The sequence below is a fragment of the Carassius gibelio genome, chromosome B5 (assembly GCF_023724105.1).
Source record: "Carassius gibelio isolate Cgi1373 ecotype wild population from Czech Republic chromosome B5, carGib1.2-hapl.c, whole genome shotgun sequence".
NCBI classification, from domain to species: domain Eukaryota; kingdom Metazoa; phylum Chordata; class Actinopteri; order Cypriniformes; family Cyprinidae; genus Carassius; species Carassius gibelio.
Genome location: NC_068400.1, coordinates 7,492,067 through 7,511,713, shown reverse-complemented (window position 1 = coordinate 7,511,713; position 19,647 = coordinate 7,492,067). Strand labels below are relative to the sequence as shown.

The 19,647-nt window shown below is 37.8% G+C and overlaps 1 protein-coding gene across 1 annotated transcript in view; it reads right to left on the bottom strand.

The window, feature by feature from the left end:
- Positions 1–19,109: 19,109 nt before the first annotated feature.
- LOC127957640 (uncharacterized) overlaps positions 19,110–19,647 on the bottom strand; it is a 3,344-nt gene continuing 2,806 nt past the window's right edge. Inside the window, exon 4 of the mRNA XM_052556264.1 lies at positions 19,110–19,122. Coding sequence (XP_052412224.1) covers positions 19,110–19,122 — 13 coding nt within the window. The remainder of the gene's footprint in view (positions 19,123–19,647) is intronic.

The following is a 19,647-nucleotide window of genomic DNA, read 5'->3' as shown; positions in this document are numbered from 1 at the left end:
TTCTTCTTCCGCCGCAAGTCTATGGCAGCCCATAGAACCGATTGCGGGAAAGTTGTATAATTTGGCACACTGATAGAGGACAGTCCCAACATTAACTATAGCTAATTTGAAGTCTCTAATTTTGAACTCCTACTCTCTAGCGCCACCACTTGTCCAAACTTTCAATGTTTGTATGCTAATAACTTTTGAACCGTAAGCCAGAAAATGGAAATTCTTTTTTCCTCTGAATCCTTGGCTCATGCGAAGTCGAATGAACCCCAAAATTCAAAAATCGCAAGGTTTAGTTTTTTCGCTATTTTCAATTTTTCGAAAAACCTACTTTTTCGAACTCGTGCTAGACGGTTAGTCCGATTGCCACGAAAATTGGCTCAGATCATCTTCAGACCATGCTGGCAAAAAGTTATGGAATTCAAGTTGATTCGTCCAACCATTGTCGAATGACACGTAAACAAATTTGACGAAAAGCACGCAAAAATGCACTTGAGGCTATATCTCAGCAACGGTTTGGCATATTGAGACCAAACTTGGTGTGTGTTATAATAAGCATGACCTGAGACTACCTGCAGTGTTTCGACACAGCGCCACCTAGTGGTCAGGAGATATGAAAAATGCATATTTTGGCTTATATCTTCTGAATGGTTTGGCCAAAAATCACACAACTGGTCTCTTTAGATTCAGTGAGTCATGTCGAGTCGTATGATATGCAAATTTCCCGTGTCAGCCATTTTAGGCGTCGGCCATTTTGAATTATGTTTTAAAATGCTGTATTTTTTCAACGCAGCATTGTATCGTTTCGCAAATAATTACAAAAATATTCGGCTCCATGCCCTGAATGTACTCAAAAAGCTTGGTGGCAGCGCCACCTTGTGGTCAAGAGTTATAATGAATTATCACAAAAATGCTAATAACTTTTGAGTAAATTAGACAATTGAAATGCAAATGGTCTCCCCGTATTCTTTGGGTCATGCCGAGAACATAGATACCAATTATTCCAAAATTGGCCATACTTCCTGTCCGCCATTTTGATTAATGTTGAAAACCTACTTTTTCGAACTCCTCCTAGACCGTTAGTCCGATTTTCACCAAATTTGACGTGAATCATCTTCAGACCATGCTGGCAAAAAGTTATGGATTTCGTGTCGATATACAAAACGGTTCTGATTTAGCGCATCAACAAATTTGCTGGAAGGGTGCCAAAATGCATTTGAGGCTGTATCTCTGCAACGCTTTGACATTTTTGCACCAAACTTTGTATGTGTCATCGCCACCTGACACTGACCATGCCACATAAATTTGGTAACAGCGCCACCTATTGGTCAAGAGTAATGAACCATTCATTAACTATGAATAATTACACTTATAAAAATGCTAGTAACTTTTTAATGCATTAGCCTATTGTAATGAAACTGGCCTCAAAATATTCCCTGGCTTATGCCGACAACATAGATACCAAATATGCCAGAGTAAGCCGAACTTCCGGTCCGCCATTTTGATTTATGTTGAAAACCTACTTTTTCGAACTCCTCATCAACCGTTAGTCCGATTTTCACCAAAATTGACTCAGATGATCTGTAGACTGTACTGACAAAATGTTATGGATTTTGTGTCGATAGACAAAACCGTTTTCGCATACCACAGCGACGAATTTGAGGCACAATGCCAAAATGACACTTGAGGCTGTATCTCTGGAATGCTTTGGCATATTGACACCAAACTTTGTGTGTGTCATTGAAAAGTCACACAGAGTACACCAAATTGATTTTATAACAGTGCCGACTATTGGTCAAACTTGATAAGCCAAGTAATCATGCTAATAGAGGTGGTATTATGATTTTTATTTAGCCATTTCAATTACAATAATCCTAAAATTGCTGTTATTGCTCATTAATGTATTTGGTGTGATGACCGTGCTGACAAAAAGTTATGGATTTCGTGTCAATAGACGAAACCGTTTTTGTACAGCGCTGCTTCAGATGTCAGGCATCTTCACAAAATGAGTCTGAGGCTATATCTCTGCAAAGCTTTGTTGTAATTAAGCCAAACTTGTGTGTGCCATTGTCTAACATGGAGAATAGGCTCACAGACACTCACACACAGAAATGAAATGGTTCAACTATTATATGAATAATCAATAAGCATGATTACACACACACACACAGAGAGAGAGAGAGAAGTACATGCCCACACATTTTGTTGTATGTAGATATTTGAAATAAATTATAGGTGACACACAACTCACAGAAAGACTTCTTTTCTTACATTTCTATGTCAGGTTTCATTGCATTCATATTCTGACATAATAGTAAACATTTGATATACATGTATGAATAAATTGTTGAACTTTCACTCAATGTGATCTTAAATGCTTGAACAGTAATATTAAATAATAGTAATATATATTTTTCTAGATGAATCAATCATCGAGACAATGAACTGTAATGTTTTAGTCTTTAGTGAGCCCATTAGTGGTCTTCCAGTGACATCTAGTGGTCGTAAATGCAATTTATCATACAACACTGTCTCTTTAACCTTTATAACTGTTATATGTTGTCTTAATTTCATTCCAAAGAAGCATACGCAATTTATGTATAATTTCACAGTCTAGATAATAGTACTGCACTAATTTTAAATAACCTAGATATGGCTGACAGTAAAAGAATAGAACAGAATTACAGACACACACAAACATGAAATGTTTAAACTAGTATATTAATACTCAATAAGCATGCTTAAACCCACACACAGATGCAAACATTTTGTTATATATATAGATAATTAAAATAAATGATGGGTGATAAAACCTATTGCAAGTCTTCTGTTTTTATGGGCTTCTATGTCATTTTTCAGGTTTCATTGCAATCATAATCTGGCATAATTATAAACATTAGATATATCTGTATGAATAAATTGGTAAACTTTGACTCAATGTGATCTGAAATGCTTGAACAGTAATATTAAATAATAGTAATATACATTTTTTCTAGATGAATCCCTCAACAAGCCCATAAACTGTAATGTTTTAGTCTTTAGTGAGCTCATTAGTGGTCTTCCGGTGACATCTAGTGGTTATAATTGCAATTTTTTATTCAACACTGGGTTTTGAAGCTTTATAAATATTACAGTGTTCTTTTTTACCTAATCTCTGTTAAATTTTGCATGATTGTTTAGAAAAAATACAGATCTAATGCATGTGTGATTATATTACCCCTTTTTTTTGCAGTTTAATGCCATTCACAACAGAAATCTTTTGTTTTTTAGGCCTGTTTAAATGTTATCTAACCAAAGGACAAAATACAACATATTTTTTCAAAGTTATTGATCTAGAGAGTCCTGAGAATATTACTGCAGTGGTTTGATCAAGACTGAACAAAAAAACCAGGTGACCCAAAACATTCAAATTCGTGGACCAATTTTATGAAAAAGGCTATAACTCGGGAACAAAATGAGATATCTTCACCAAACTCAGAACTCATATGCATGAACAAAAACTTTAGTCAAATTATTATTTTTTCCATATCTGCCACTTGGTGGCGCTACAGGATTAAAAAAAAACTAAAATGGCTATAACTAAGCAACCGCTGATCCAATCAACTTGAAAATTGGTATGGCCCAATGTGGCATAAGTATCTATGAGGAATTTCACTTATCTTAAAAAACATGGCCGCAATTGGCCAAACAACTTTAAGCACCTATTTGACAAGGTTAATGGAAGTCGATCGGAACGAAACTCGGTGGGCATGTTCGACTCATTGCCCTAAAGGTCTGTAAGTATTTTGAAAGAAATTGCCCACAACATTGTCACCTCCCACAGAACACAACAAAGCGATTTGATTACAGTGCCAACTATTTTCCAAAAATGATAATGCATCATTTTTGGAGTTTTACTGGCTGTTTCAATTACACTCTTCCAATAATTGTTTTTCTTACTCGTTGCATTTGGTCTGATGCTCCATGCCATGCTTAGCTCCTCGCTGTGGAACTTTTATTAACGATTTTCAGCCATTTCAATTACAATCATGCAATTATTAATTTCATTATTCATCATTGCATTTGGTCTGATGCTACATATGCTTAGCTCCTGATGTTGCCGCTGGAATGCTTGGCCCCGTGATTGCTGCTTGCAGCTATATTTATTATTATTATTCTTCCGACTGGGCGTCTATGGCAGCCCATAGAACCGAATGCGGGAAAGTTGTAATGGTTTGACATTCTGATAGAGGACAGTGCCAACATTAAGTACACCAATTTTGGTGTGTCTAAGTCAATCCCTCTAGCGCCACCAACTGTCCAAAATTTCACTTTAATTTTGTTAATAACTTTTTAACCCTAAGGCCAATCAACGAAATTCTTTTTTCTTCTGATTTCTGAGCTCATGCCGATTCGATTGCACCCTACGAAGTCATTTCCGTCATAGAAATATGACCGCCATTTTGAATTTCTTTAAAAACCTACTTTTTCGAACTCGTCCTAGACGGTTTGTCCGATTCACACGAAAATTAAGCCATATCATCCTCAGGCAGAGCTGACCAAAAGTTATGCAAATCAAATTGATTCGTCAAACCGTTTTCGATAAACGCTCTAACAAATTTTCTGTAGTGCTTACAAAAACAGTCGTAAGGCTGTATCTCAGCAACGACTTATCCTATTCAGACCAAACTTGGTACATGTCATAACAAGCATGACCTGAGGCAACATGCTGTGATTGGGCGCAGCGCCACCTACTGATCCGGAGATATGAAAAACTGCTATTTTTGCTTATAACTTCTGAACAGTTTGTCCAAAAATCATAACATTGGTCTTGTTAGATTCAGGGCAACATGCCGAGTCGACTGATATCCAATTTGACCATTTCGGCCATTTTGACTCTCGGCCATTTTGAATTTTGTGCTAAAATGCTGTATTTTCTGAACACATCAACGGATTGTTACGAAACATGGTATGGGTCATCAGCACAATGTCCTGAAGGAGTATGAGAAGTTTCGAAACAGCGCCACCTAGTGGTGATCTTCTATTTTTAAATGCTTATAACTTTGGGTGTGGTTGACTTATTTTCACGAGACTCATCAAATTGGACTCCTGAAACCTTACCGAGTCCTATGATACCAAACATGCTAGGTTTTGCCTTTCGGTTTGTGTAGCGTTGTGATTTAGCGCTTAAAAAACATTTGGCTATATCTTCGAAACCGCTTGTCTGATCGAGACGAAACCACCGTCAGAAGTTCGGAAACATAGGTCGATAGCTAGACACCAATGCCCAAATGCCAAAATATTGATAGTAAGGGGTAGTAATATTCAATCAAAGTCAAGAGTCAGTCATTTTTTACGTGCTTTTTCATATAAATGTCTATAACTCTGAAGTGAATTGAGATATTTTCACCAAAATTGACACACATATGTATGGGCTCACTCTGAGCACACATAAAAAAAATGGTGGGACTGAGCCTCTTGGTGGCGCTATAATAGAACAAAACATGAAATTCTCATTGACTTCAATACAGTTTTGTGAAATAAAATGCTATACTAAACAAATGCATTGGTGTAATATTACCAAACTCAGAATGTGCCAACAACACCATCCCCTGAAGGTATTCAAAATATTTTGAAACAGCGCCACCTAGTGGTCAAAAGTTATAACTCAATTTACGTAAAGGCTAATAACTTTTGAATAAATCTGGCTATTGACATGACGCTGGTCTTTGTAGATTCCTTGGGTCAAGTCGAGAACATAGATACAAAGTTTTCCTTATTTGGCTGAACTTCCTGTCCGCCATTTTGATTAATGTTGAAAACCTACTTTTTCGAACTCCTCCTAGACCGTTTGTCAGATTTTCACCAAATTTGACGTGGCTCATCTTCAGAACATGCTGGCAAAAAGTTATGGATTTCGTGTCGACATACGAAACGGTTCTCATTTAGCGCATCAACAAATCTGCTTGAAGGGTGCCAAAATGCATTTGAGGCTGTATCTCTGCAACACTTTGACATATTTGCACCAAACTTTGTATGTGTCATCGCCACCTCACACTGACCATGCCACATAAATTTGGTAACAGCGCCACCTATTGGTCAAGAGTAATAAACCATTCATTAACCATGAGTAATTACACTTTTTAAAATGCTAATAACTTGTTAATGCATTAGCCTATTTGAAGGAAACTGGGCTCAAAATATTCCCTGGCTTATGCCGATAACATAGATACCAAATATACCACGGTAAGCTGAACTTCCGGTCCGCCATTTTGATTTATGTTGAAAACATACTTTTTCGAACTCCTGATCAACCGTATGTCCGATTTTCACCAAATTCGAATCAAATGATCTTCAGGCTATACTGATTCAAAGTTATGGATTTTGAGTCGATAGACAAAACCGTTTTCGCATACCACATCGACGAATTTGAGGCACAATGAGAAAATGACACTTGAGGCTGTATCCCTGGAATGCTTTGGCATATTGACACCAAACTTTGTGTGTGTCATTGAAAAGACACACAGAGTACACCAAATTGATTTTATAACAGTGTCACCTATTGGTCAAGCTTGATAAACCAAGTAATCATGCTACTAGAGGTGGTATTGGTGTTTTTTTTTTTTTTTTTTCCAAAATTGCTGTTATTGCTCATTAATGTATTTGGTGTGATGCTTTATGCGATGCTTAGCTACTACATTTGCCGTTGGAGTGCTTGGCCCCGTAATTGCTGCTTGCAGCTATATTTAGGGGCCAAGCACCGAAGGTGCGTAGGACCCTCTTGTTTTTGTTGGCGTTCTTATTATTATTATTATTATTCTTCCGACTGGGCGTCTATGGCAGCCCATAGAACCGAATGCGGGAAAGTTGTAATGGTTTGACATTCTGATAGAGGACAGTGCCAACATTAAGTACACCAATTTTGGTGTGTCTAAGTCAATCCCTCTAGCGCCACCAACTGTCCAAAATTTCACTTTAATTTTGTTAATAACTTTTTAACCCTAAGGCCAATCAACGAAATTCTTTTTTCCTCTGATTTCTGAGCTCATGCCGATTCGATTGCACCCTACGAAGTCATTTCCGTCATAGAAATATGACCGCCATTTTGAATTTCTTTAAAAACCTACTTTTTCGAACTCGTCCTAGACGGTTTGTCCGATTCACACGAAAATTAAACCATATCATCCTCAGGCAGTGCTGACCAAAAGTTATGCAAATCAAATTGATTCGTCAAACCGTTTTCGATAAACGCTCTAACAAATTTTATGTAGTGCTTACAAAAACAGTTGTAAGGCTGTATCTCGGCAACGACTTATCCTATTCAGACCAAACTTGGTACATGTCATAACAAGCATGACCTGAGGCAACATGCTGTGATTGGGTGCAGCGCCACCTACTGATCCGGAGATATGAAAAACTGCTATTTTTGCTTATAACTTCTGAACAGTTTGTCCAAAAATCATAACATTGGTCTTGTTAGATTCAGGGCAACATGCCGAGTCGACTGATATCCAATTTGACCATTTTGGCCATTTTGACTGTCGGCCATTTTGAATTTTGTGCTAAAATGCTGTATTTTCTGAACACATCAACGGATTGTTACGAAACATGGTATGGGTCATCAGCACAATGTCCTGAAGGAGTATGAGAAGTTTCGAAACAGCGCCACCTAGTGGTGATCTTCTATTTTTAAATGCTTATAACTTTGGGTGTGGTCGACGTATTTTCACCAGACTCATCAAATTGGACTCCTGAAACCTTACAGAGTCCTACAATACCAAACATGCTAGGTTTTGCCTTACGGTTTGTGTAGCGTTGTGATTTAGCGCTTAAAAAACATCTGGCTATATCTTTGAAACCGCTTGTCTGATCGAGACGAAACCACCGTCAGAAGTTCGGAAACATAGGTCGATAGCTATACGCCAATGCCCAAATGCCAAAATATTGATAGTAAGGGGTAGTAATATTCAATCAAAGTCAAGAGTCAGTCAATTTTTACATGCTTTTTCATATAAATGCCCATAACTCTGAAGTGAATTGAGATATTTTCACCAAAATTGACACACATATGTATGGGCTCACTCTGAGCAAACATAAAAAAAATGGTGGGACTGAGCCTCTTGGTGGCGCTATAATAGAACAAAACATGAAATTCTCATTGACTTCAATACAGTTTTGTGAAATAAAATGCTATACTAAACAAATGCATTAGTGTAATATTACGAAACTCAGAATGTGTCAACAACACCATCCCCTGAAGGTACTCAAAATATTTTGAAACAGCGCCACCTAGTGGTCAAAAGTTATAACTCAATTTACATAAAGGCTAATAACTTTTGAATAAATCTGGGTATTGACATGATGCTGGTCTTCTTAGACTCCTTGGGTCACGCCGAGAAAATAGATATAAAGTTCTTTTTATTTGGCTGAACTTCCTGTCCGCCATTTTGATGAATGTTGAAAACCTACTTTTTCGAACTCCTCCTAGACCGTTTGTCTGATTTTCACCAAATTTGACGTGGATCATCTTCAGACCATCCTGGCAAAATGTTATAGATTTCGTATCGATATACGAAGCGGTTCTCATTTAGCGCATCAACGAAACTGCTGGAAGGGTGCCAAAATGCATTTGAGGCTGTATCTCTGCAAAGCTTTGACATATTTGCACCAAACTTTGTATGTGTCATCGTCACCTCACACTGACCTTTCCAAACTAATTTGGTAACAGCGCCACCTATTGGTTACACGTGATAAGCAAATAAATCCTATTACTAGTTTTTGTGTATATTGTTTTCAAGCCATTTTGCCTAAAATAATCTTAAAACTGTCTTAATTACTCATTCCTGCCGTTCGTCTGAAGCTTGCTTCTGTAGTGCTTGGCCCCGTTATTGCTGCTTGCAGCTATATTTATTATTATTATTCTTCCTCTTCTTCCACCCCAAGTCTATGGTAGCCCATAGAACCGATTGCGGGAAAGTTGTATAATTTGGCACACTAATAGAGGACTGTCTGAACATTAACCGTAGCAATTTTGAAGTCTCTAACTCAAACTCTCTAGCGCCACCAATTGTCTAAACTTTCAAAAACTTGATGCTAATAACTCTTGAACCGTAAGCCACAAAATGAAAATTCTTTTTTCCTGTGATTCCTTGGCTCATGCCGAGTCGAATGGACACCGAAATTCAAAAATCGCAAGGCTTAGTTTTTTCGCTATCGTCAATTGTTCGTAAAACCTACTTTTTCGAACTCGTCCTAGGCCGTTGCACCGATTGTCACGAAAATTGAATCAGATAATCTTCAGACCATGCTGGCAAAAAGTTATGGAATTCAAGTTGATTTCTCAAACCGTTTCCGAATAGCTCATGAACGAATTCTTCGAAAAGCACGCAAACGTGAACGTGAGGCTATATCTCCGCAACGGTTTGGCCTATTGAGACCAATCTTGGTGGGTCTTATAACAACCATTCCCTGGGACTACCTGCAGTGTTTCGGCGCTGTGCCCCCTAGTGGTCAGGAGATATGAAAAATGCATGTTTTTGCTCATAACTTCTGAACGGTTTTGCCAAAAATCACTTTTTTGAATTTAGTTGTAAATTGCTGTATCTTAAGAATCAAGTTCCGTATCGTTTCGCAAATAATTACAAAAATGTCCGGCTCCATGCCCTGAATGTACACAAAAAAATTGGGGGCAGCGCCACCTTGTGGTCAATAGTTATAACGATTTTTTCGAAAAATGCTAATAACTTTTGCATACATTAGCCTATTGTAACAAAACTGATGTTGATAGATTCCTTGGGTCATGCCGAGAACACCGATACCCCATTTTTCAATTTTGGCAAAATTTCCTGTCCGCAATTTTGATTCATGTTGAAAACCTACTTTTTCGAACTCCTCCTAGACCGTTGCTCAGATTTTCACCAAATTTGATTTGGATCATCTTCAGACCATGCTGGCAAAAAGTTATGGAATTTGTGTCGATACACGTAACCGTTTTCAATTAGCGTACCAACGAATTTGCTGGAAAGATGCCAAACTGCATCTGAGGCTGTATCTCTGCAAAGGTTGGAGATATTTACACAAAACTTAATATGTGACATTGTCACATCACATTGACCACGCCACATCATTTTGGTCACAGCGCCACCTATTGGTCAAGAGTAATAAACCAATCAATAACCGCTAATTATTACATTTCCAATAATGCTAATAACTTTTGATTGCATTAGCCTATTATCATGAAACATGTCTCAAAATGTTCCTTGGGACATGCAGACAACATACATACCAATTATGTCATATTAAGCAAAACTTCCTGTCCGCCATTTTGATTCATGTTGAAAACCTTTTTTTTTAAACTCATCCTCAACCGTTTGTCTGATTTTCACCAAAATTGAATCAGATCATCTTCAGACCGTGCTGACAAAAAGTTATGGATTTCGTGTCAATAGACGAAACCGTTTTTGTACAGTGCTGCTTCAGATGTCAGGCATCTTCACAAAATGAGTCTGAGGCTATATCTCTGCAAAGCCCATTAGTGGTCTTCCAGTGACATCTAGTGGTCGTAAATGCAATTTATCATACAACACTGTCTCTTTAACCTTTATAACTGTTATATGTTTTCTTAATTTCATTCCAAAGAAGCATACGCAATTTATGTATAATTTCACAGTCTAGATAATAGTACTGCACTGATTTTAAATAACCTAGATATGGCTGACAGTAAAAGAATAGAACAGAATTACAGACACACACAAACATGAAATGTTTAAACTAGTATATTAATACTCAATAAGCATGCTTAAACCCACTAACAGATGCACACATTTTGTTATATATATAGATAATTAAAATAAATGATGGGTGATAAAACCTATTGCTAGTCTTCTGTTTTTATGGGCTTCTATGTCATTTTTCAGGTTTCATTGCAATCATAATCTGGCATAATTATAAACATTAGATATATCTGTATGAATAAATTGGTAAACTTTGACTCAATGTGATCTGAAATGCTTGAACAGTAATATTAAATAATAGTAATATACATTTTTTCTAGATGAATCCCTCAACAAGCCCATAAACTGTAATGTTTTAGTCTTTAGTGAGCTCATTAGTGGTCTTCTGGTGACTTCTAGTGGTTATAATTGCAATTTTTTATTCAACACTGGGTTTTGAAGCTTTATAAATATTACAGTGTTCTTTTTTACCTAATCTCTGTTAAATTTTGCATGATTGTTTAGAAAAAATACAGATCTAATGCATGTGTGATTATATTACCCCTTTTTTTTTTGCAGTTTAATGCCATTCACAACAGAAATCTTTTGTTTTTTAGGCCTGTTTAACTGTTATAGCACCAGCTATTTTCTGATCTTAATGAAACTTTGCATGCTTGGTGGGTCATCTTTCACATGTTATAACCAAGTTTCATAAAGTTTTGAGTTTTTGTTTCAGTTTTATAGGCTTTAGGTTACATGTGGCCACGGCCCTTTCCTAAATGACCTCTTATAGCTAACCAAAGGACAAAATGCAACACATTTTTGAAAATTATTGATCTAGAGAGTCCAGAGAATATTATTGCAGTGGTTTGATCAAGACTGAACAAAAAACCAGGTGACAAAAAACATTCAAATTCGTGGACCAATTTTACGAAAAAGGCTATAACTCGGGAACAAAATGAGATATCTTCACCAAACTCAGAACTCATATGCATGAACAAAAACTTTAGTCAAATTATTATTTTTTTCCATATCTGCCACTTGGTGGCGCTACAGGATGAAAAGAAATCAAATGGCTATAACTAAGCAACCGTTGATCCAATCAACTTGAAAATTGATATGGCCCAATGTGGCACAAGTGCTCTATGAGGAATTTTACTTATCTTAAGAAACATGGCCGCCATTGGCCAAACAACTTTAAGCACCTATTTGACAAGGTTAATGGAAGTCGATCGGAACGAAACTCGGTGGGCATGTTCGACTCATTGCCCTAAAGGTCTGTAAGTATTTTGAAAGAAATTGCCCACAACATTGTCACCTCCCACAGAACACAACAAAGTGATTTGATTACAGCGCCACCTATTTTCCAAAAATGATAATGCATCATTTTACTGGAGTTTTACTGGCTGTTTCAATTACACTCTTCCAATAATTGCTTTTCTTACTCGTTGCATTTGGTCTGATGCTCCATGCCATGCTTAGCTCCTCGCTGTGGAACTTTTATTAACGATTTTCAGCCATTTCAATTACAATCATGCAATTATTAATTTCATTATTCATTGTTGCATTTGGTCTGCTTAGCTCCTGATGTTGCCGCTGGAATGCTTGGCCCCGTGATTGCTGCTTGCAGCTATATTTATTATTATTATTCTTCCGACTGGGAGTCTATGGCAGCCCATAGAACCGAATGCGGGAAAGTTGTTTTGGTTTGACATTCTGATAGAGGACAGTGCCAACATTTAGTACACCAATTTTGGTGTGTCTAAGACATTCCCTCTAGCGCCACCAACTGTCCGAAATTTCACTTTAATTTTGTTAATAACTTTTTAACCGTAAGTCCAATCAACAAAATTCTTTTTTCCTCTGATTTCTGAGCTCATGCCGATTCGATTGCACCCTATGCCGTCATTTTCCGTCATAGAAATTTGGCCGCGATTTTGAATTCTTTGAAAAACCTACTTTTTCGAACTCGTCCTAGACGGTTTGTCCGATTCACACGAAAATTTAACCAGATCGTCTTCAGGCAGTGCTGACCAAAAGTTATGCAAATCAAATTGATTCGTCAAACCGTTTTCGAAAAACGCTCAAACTAATTTTACGAAACGCTTAGAAAAACAGTCGTAAGGCTGTATCTCTGCAACGATTTATCGTATTCAGACCAAACCTGGTACATGTCATAACAAGCATGACCTGAGGCTACTTGCTGCGTTTCGGCGCAGCGCCACCTACTGGTCCGGAGATATGAAAAATTGCTATTTTTGCTTATAACTTCTAAACAGTTTGTCCAAAAATCATAACATTGGTCTTGTTAGATTCAGGGCAACATGCCGAGTCGACTGATATCAAATTTTACCATTTCGGCCATTTTGTCTGTCGGCCATTTTGAATTTTGTGCTAAAATGCTGTATTTTCAGAACGCATCAACGGATTGTTACGAAACATGGTATGGGTCATCAGCACAATGTCCTGAAGGAGTGTGAGAAGTTTCGAAACAGCGCCACCTAGTGGTGATCATCCTTTTTTAAATGCTTATAACCTTGGGTGTGGTCGACTTATTTTCTCGAGACTCACCAAATTAGACTCCTGAAACCTTACAGAGTCCTACGATACCAAACATGCTAGGTTTCGCCTTACGGTTTGTGTAGCGTTGTGATTTAGCGCTTAAAAAACATCTGGCTATATCTTCGAAACCACTTGTCTGATCGAGACGAAACCACCGTCAGAAGTTCGGAAACATAGGTCGATAGCTACATGCCAATGCCCAAATGCCAAAATATTGATGGTAAGGTGTAGTAATATTCAATCAAAGTCAAGAGTCAGTCATTTTTTACGTGCTTTTTCATATAAATGTCTATAACTCTGAAGTGAATTGAGATATTTTCACCAAAATTGACACACATATGTATGGGCTCACTCTGAGCACACATAAAAAGAAATGGTGGGACTGAGCCTCTTGGTGGCGCTATAATAGAACAAAATATGAAATTATCATTGACTTCAATACAGTTTTGTGAAATAAAATGCAATACTAAACAAATGCATTGATGTAATATTACGAAACTCAGAATGTGCCAACAACACCATCCCCTGAAGGTACTCAAAATATTTTGAAACACCGCCACCTAGTGGTCAACAGTTATAACTCAATTTAAATAAAGGCTAATAACTTTTGAATAAATCTGGCTATTGACATGACGCTGGTCTTTTTAGATTCCTTGGGTCAAGTCGAGAACATAGATACAAAGTTTTCCTTATTTGGCTGAACTTCCTGTCCGCCATTTTGATTAATGTTGAAAACTTACTTTTTCGAACTCCTCCTAGACCGTTAGTCAGATTTTCACCAAATTTGACGTGGATCATCTTCAGACCATGCTGGCAAAATGTTATGGATTTCGTTTCGATATACGAAACTGTTCTCATTTAGCGCATCAACGAAGCTGCTGGAAGGGTTCCAAAATGCATTTGAGGCTGTATCTCAGCAAAGCTTTCACATATTTGCACCAAACTTTGTATGTGTCATCGTCACCTCACACTGACCATTCCAAACTAATTTGGTAACAGCGCCACCTATTGGTTACACGTGATAAGCAAATAAATCCTATTAATAGTTGTTGTGTTTATTGTTTTCAAGCCATTTTGCCTCAAATAATCTTAAAACTGTCTTAATTACTCATTCCTGCCGTTCGTCTGAAGCTTGCTTCTTTAGTGCTTGGCCCCGTTATTGCTGCTTGCAGCTATATTTATTATTATTATTCTTCCGACTGGGAGTCTATGGCAGCCCATAGAACCGAATGCGGGAAAGTTGTTTTGGTTTGACATTCTGATAGAGGACAGTGCCAACATTTAGTACACCAATTTTGGTGTGTCTAAGACATTCCCTCTAGCGCCACCAACTGTCCGAAATTTCACTTTAATTTTGTTAATAACTTTTTAACCGTAAGTCCAATCAACAAAATTCTTTTTTCCTCTGATTTCTGAGCTCATGCCGATTCGATTGCACCCTATGCCGTCATTTTCCTTCATAGAAATTTGGCCGCCATTTTGAATTCTTTGAAAAACCTACTTTTTCGAACTCGTCCTAGACGGTTTGTCCGATTCACACGAAAATTGAACCAGATCATCTTCAGGCAGTGCTGACCAAAAGTTATGCAAATCAAATTGATTCGTCAAACCGTTTTCGAAAAACGCTCAAACTAATTTTACGAAACGCTTAGAAAAACAGTCGTAAGGCTGTATCTCTGCAACGATTTATCGTATTCAGACCAAACCTGGTACATGTCATAACAAGCATGACCTGAGGCTACTTGCTGCGTTTCGGCGCAGCGCCACCTACTGGTCCGGAGATATGAAAAATTGCTATTTTTGCTTATAACTTCTAAACAGTTTGTCCAAAAATCATAACATTGGTCTTGTTAGATTCAGGGCAACATGCCGAGTCGACTGATATCAAATTTTACCATTTCGGCCATTTTGTCTGTCGGCCATTTTGAATTTTGTGCTAAAATGCTGTATTTTCAGAACGCATCAACGGATTGTTGCGAAACATGGTATGGGTCATCAGCACAATGTCCTGAAGGAGTGTGAGAAGTTTCGAAACAGCGCCACCTAGTGGTGATCATCCTTTTTTAAATGCTTATAACCTTGGGTGTGGTCGACTTATTTTCTCGAGACTCACCAAATTAGACTCCTGAAACCTTACAGAGTCCTACGATACCAAACATGCTAGGTTTCGCCTTACGGTTTGTGTAGCGTTGTGATTTAGCGCTTAAAAAACATCTGGCTATATCTTCGAAACCACTTGTCTGATCGAGACGAAACCACCGTCAGAAGTTCGGAAACATAGGTCGATAGCTACATGCCAATGCCCAAATGCCAAAATATTGATGGTAAGGTGTAGTAATATTCAATCAAAGTCAAGAGTCAGTCATTTTTTACGTGCTTTTTCATATAAATGTCTATAACTCTGAAGTGAATTGAGATATTTTCACCAAAATTGACACACATATGTATGGGCTCACTCTGAGCACACATAAAAAGAAATGGTGGGACTGAGCCTCTTGGTGGCGCTATAATAGAACAAAATATGAAATTATCATTGACTTCAATACAGTTTTGTGAAATAAAATGCAATACTAAACAAATGCATTGATGTAATATTACGAAACTCAGAATGTGCCAACAACACCATCCCCTGAAGGTACTCAAAATATTTTGAAACACCGCCACCTAGTGGTCAACAGTTATAACTCAATTTAAATAAAGGCTAATAACTTTTGAATAAATCTGGCTATTGACATGACGCTGGTCTTTTTAGATTCCTTGGGTCAAGTCGAGAACATAGATACAAAGTTTTCCTTATTTGGCTGAACTTCCTGTCCGCCATTTTGATTAATGTTGAAAACTTACTTTTTCGAACTCCTCCTAGACCGTTAGTCAGATTTTCACCAAATTTGACGTGGATCATCTTCAGACCATGCTGGCAAAATGTTATGGATTTCGTTTCGATATACGAAACTGTTCTCATTTAGCGCATCAACGAAGCTGCTGGAAGGGTTCCAAAATGCATTTGAGGCTGTATCTCAGCAAAGCTTTGACATATTTGCACCAAACTTTGTATGTGTCATCGTCACCTCACACTGACCATTCCAAACTAATTTGGTAACAGCGCCACCTATTGGTTACACGTGATAAGCAAATAAATCCTATTACTAGTTGTTGTGTTTATTGTTTTTAAGCCATTTTGCCTAAAATAATCTTAAAACTTTCTTAATTACTCATTCCTGCCGTTCGTCTGAAGCTTGCTTCTGTAGTGCTTGGCCCCGTTATTGCTGCTTGCAGCTATATTTATTATTATTATTATTATTCTTCCGACTGGGGGTCTATGGCAGCCCATAGAACCGAATGCGGGAAAGTTGTAATGGTTTGACATTCTTATAGAGGACAGTGCCAACATTAAGTACACCAATTTTGGTGTGTCTAAGACATTCCCTCTAGCGCCACCAACTGTCCAAAATTTCACTTTAATTTTGTTAATAACTTTTTGACCGTAAGGCCAATCATCAAAATTCTTTTTTCATCTGATTTCTGAGCTCATGCCGATTCGATTGCACCATAGCAAATCATTTTCCGTCATAGAAATGTGGCCGCCATTTTGAATTTTTTAAAAAATTTACTTTTTCGAACTCGTCCTAGACGGTTTGTCCGATTCACACGAAAATTGAACCAGATCATCTTCAGTCAGTGCTGACCAAAAGTTATGCAAATCAAATTGATTCGTCAAACCGTTTTCGATAAACGCTCAAACAAATTTTACGTAACGCTTGCAAAAACAGTCGTAAGGCTGTATCTATGCAACGATTTATTCTATTCTGACCAAACTTGGTACATGTCATAACAAGCATGACCTGAGGCTACATGCTGTGTTTCGGCGCAGCACCACCTACTGGTCCAGAGATATGAAAAATCGCTATTTTTGCTTATAACTTTTCAACAGTTTGTCCAAAAATCATAACATTTGTCTTGTTAGATTCAGGGCTACATGCCAAGTCGACTGATATCCAATTTTACCATTTTGGCCATTTTGACTGTCGGCCATTTTGAATTTTGTGCTAAAATGCTGTATTTTAAGAACACATCAACGGATTGTTACGAAACTTGGTATGGGTCATCAGCACAATGTCCTGAAGGAGCGTGAGAAGTTTCGAAACAGCGCCACCTAGTGGTGATCTTCTTTTTTTAAATGCTTATAACTTTGGGTGTGGTCGACTTATTTTCACCAGACTCATTAAATTGGACTCCTGAAACCTTACCGAGTCCTACGATACCAAACATGCTAGGTTTCGCCTTACGGTTTGTGTAGCGTTGTGATTTAGCGCTTAAAAAACATTTGGCTATATCTTCGAAACCGCTTGTCTGATCGAGACGAAACCACCATCAGAAGTTCGGAAACATAGGTCGATAGCTATACACCAATGCCCAAATGCCAAAATATTGATAGTAAGGGGTAGTAATATTCAATCAAAGTCAAGAGTCAGTCATTTTTTACATGCTTTTTCATGTAAATGTCTATAACTCTGAAGTGAATTGAGATATTTTCACCAAAATTGACACACATATGTATGGGCTCACTCTGAGGACACATAAAACAAATGGTTGGACTGAGCCTCTTGGTGGCGCTATAATAGAACAAAACATGAAATTCCCATTGACTTCAATACAGTTTTGTGAAATAAAATGCTATACTAAACAAATGCATTTGTGTAATATTACGAAACTCAGAATGTGCCAACAACAACATCCCCTGAAGGTACTCAAAATATTTTGAAACACCTAGTGGTCAAGTTATAACTCAATTTACATAAAGGCTAATAACTTTTGAAAAGATCTGGCTATTGACATGACGCTGATCTTAATAGATTCCTTGGGTCAGGCCGAGAACATAGATACCAAGTTTTCCTTATTTGGCTGAACCTCCTGTCCGCCATTTTGATTAATGTTGAAAACCTACTTTTTCGAACTCCTCCTAGACCGTTAGTCCGATTTTCACCAAATTTGACATGGATCATCTTCAGACCATTCTGGCAAAATGTTATGGATTTCGTGTCAATATACGAAACGGTTCTCATTTAGCGCATCAACGAATCAGCTGGAAGGGTTCCAAAATGCATTTGAGGCTGTATCTCTGCAAAGCTTTGACATATTTGCAAAAAACTTTGTATGTGTCATCGTCACCTCACACTGACCATTTCAAACTAATTTGGTAACAGCGCCACCTATTGGTTACACGTGATAAGCCAATAAATCCTATTACTAGTTGTTGTGTTTATTGTTTTCAAGCCATTTTGCCTAAAATAATCTTAAAACTGTCTTAATTACTCATTCCTGCCGTTCGTCTGAAGCTTGCTTCTGTAGTGCTTGGCCCCGTTATTGCTGCTTGCAGCTATATTTATTATTATTATTCTTCCGACTGGGGGTCTATGGCAGCCCATAGAACCGAATGCGGGAAAGTTGTAATGGTTGGACATTCTGATAGAGGACAGTGCCAACATTAAGTACACCAATTTAGGTGTGTCTAAGACATTCCCTCTAGCGCCACCAACTGTCCAAAATTTCACTTTAATTTTGTTAATAACTTTTTGACCGTAAGGCCAATCATCAAAATTCTTTTTACATCTAATTTCTGAGCTCATGCCAATTCGATTGCACCCTAGCAAGTCATTTTCCGTCATAGAAATGTGGCCGCCATTTTGAATTTTTTGAAAAACCTACTTTTTCGAACTCGTCCTAGACGGTTTGTCCGATTCACACAAAAATTGAACCAGATCATCTTGAGTCAGTGCTGACCAAAAGTTATGCAAATCAAATTGATTCGTCAAACCGTTTTTGATAAACGCTCAAACAAATTTTACGTAACGCCTACAAAAATGGTCGTTAGGCTGTATCTCTGCAACGATTTATCATATTCAGACCAAACTTGGTACATGTCATAACAAGCATGGCCTGAGGCTACTTGCTGCGTTTCAGCGCAGCGCCTCCTACTGGTCCGGAGATATGAAAAACTGCTATTTTTGCTTATAACTTCTAAACAGTTTGTCCAAAAATCATAAAATTGGTATTGCTAGATTCAGGGCAACATGCCGAGTCGACTGATATCCAATTTTACCATTTTGGCCATTTTGACTGTCGGCCATTTTGAACTTTGTGCTAAAATGCTGTATTTTAAGAACACATCAACGGATTGTTACGAAACTTGGTATGGGTCATCAGCACAATGTCCTGAAGGAGCGTGAGAAGTTTCGAAACAGCGCCACCTAGTGGTGATCTTCTTTTTTAAAATGCTTATAACTTTGGGTGTGGTCGACTTATTTTCACCAGACTCATGAAATTGGACTCCTGAAACCTTACCGAGTCCTACGATACCAAAAATGCTAGGTTCCGCCTTACGGTTTGTGTAGCGTTGTGATTTAGC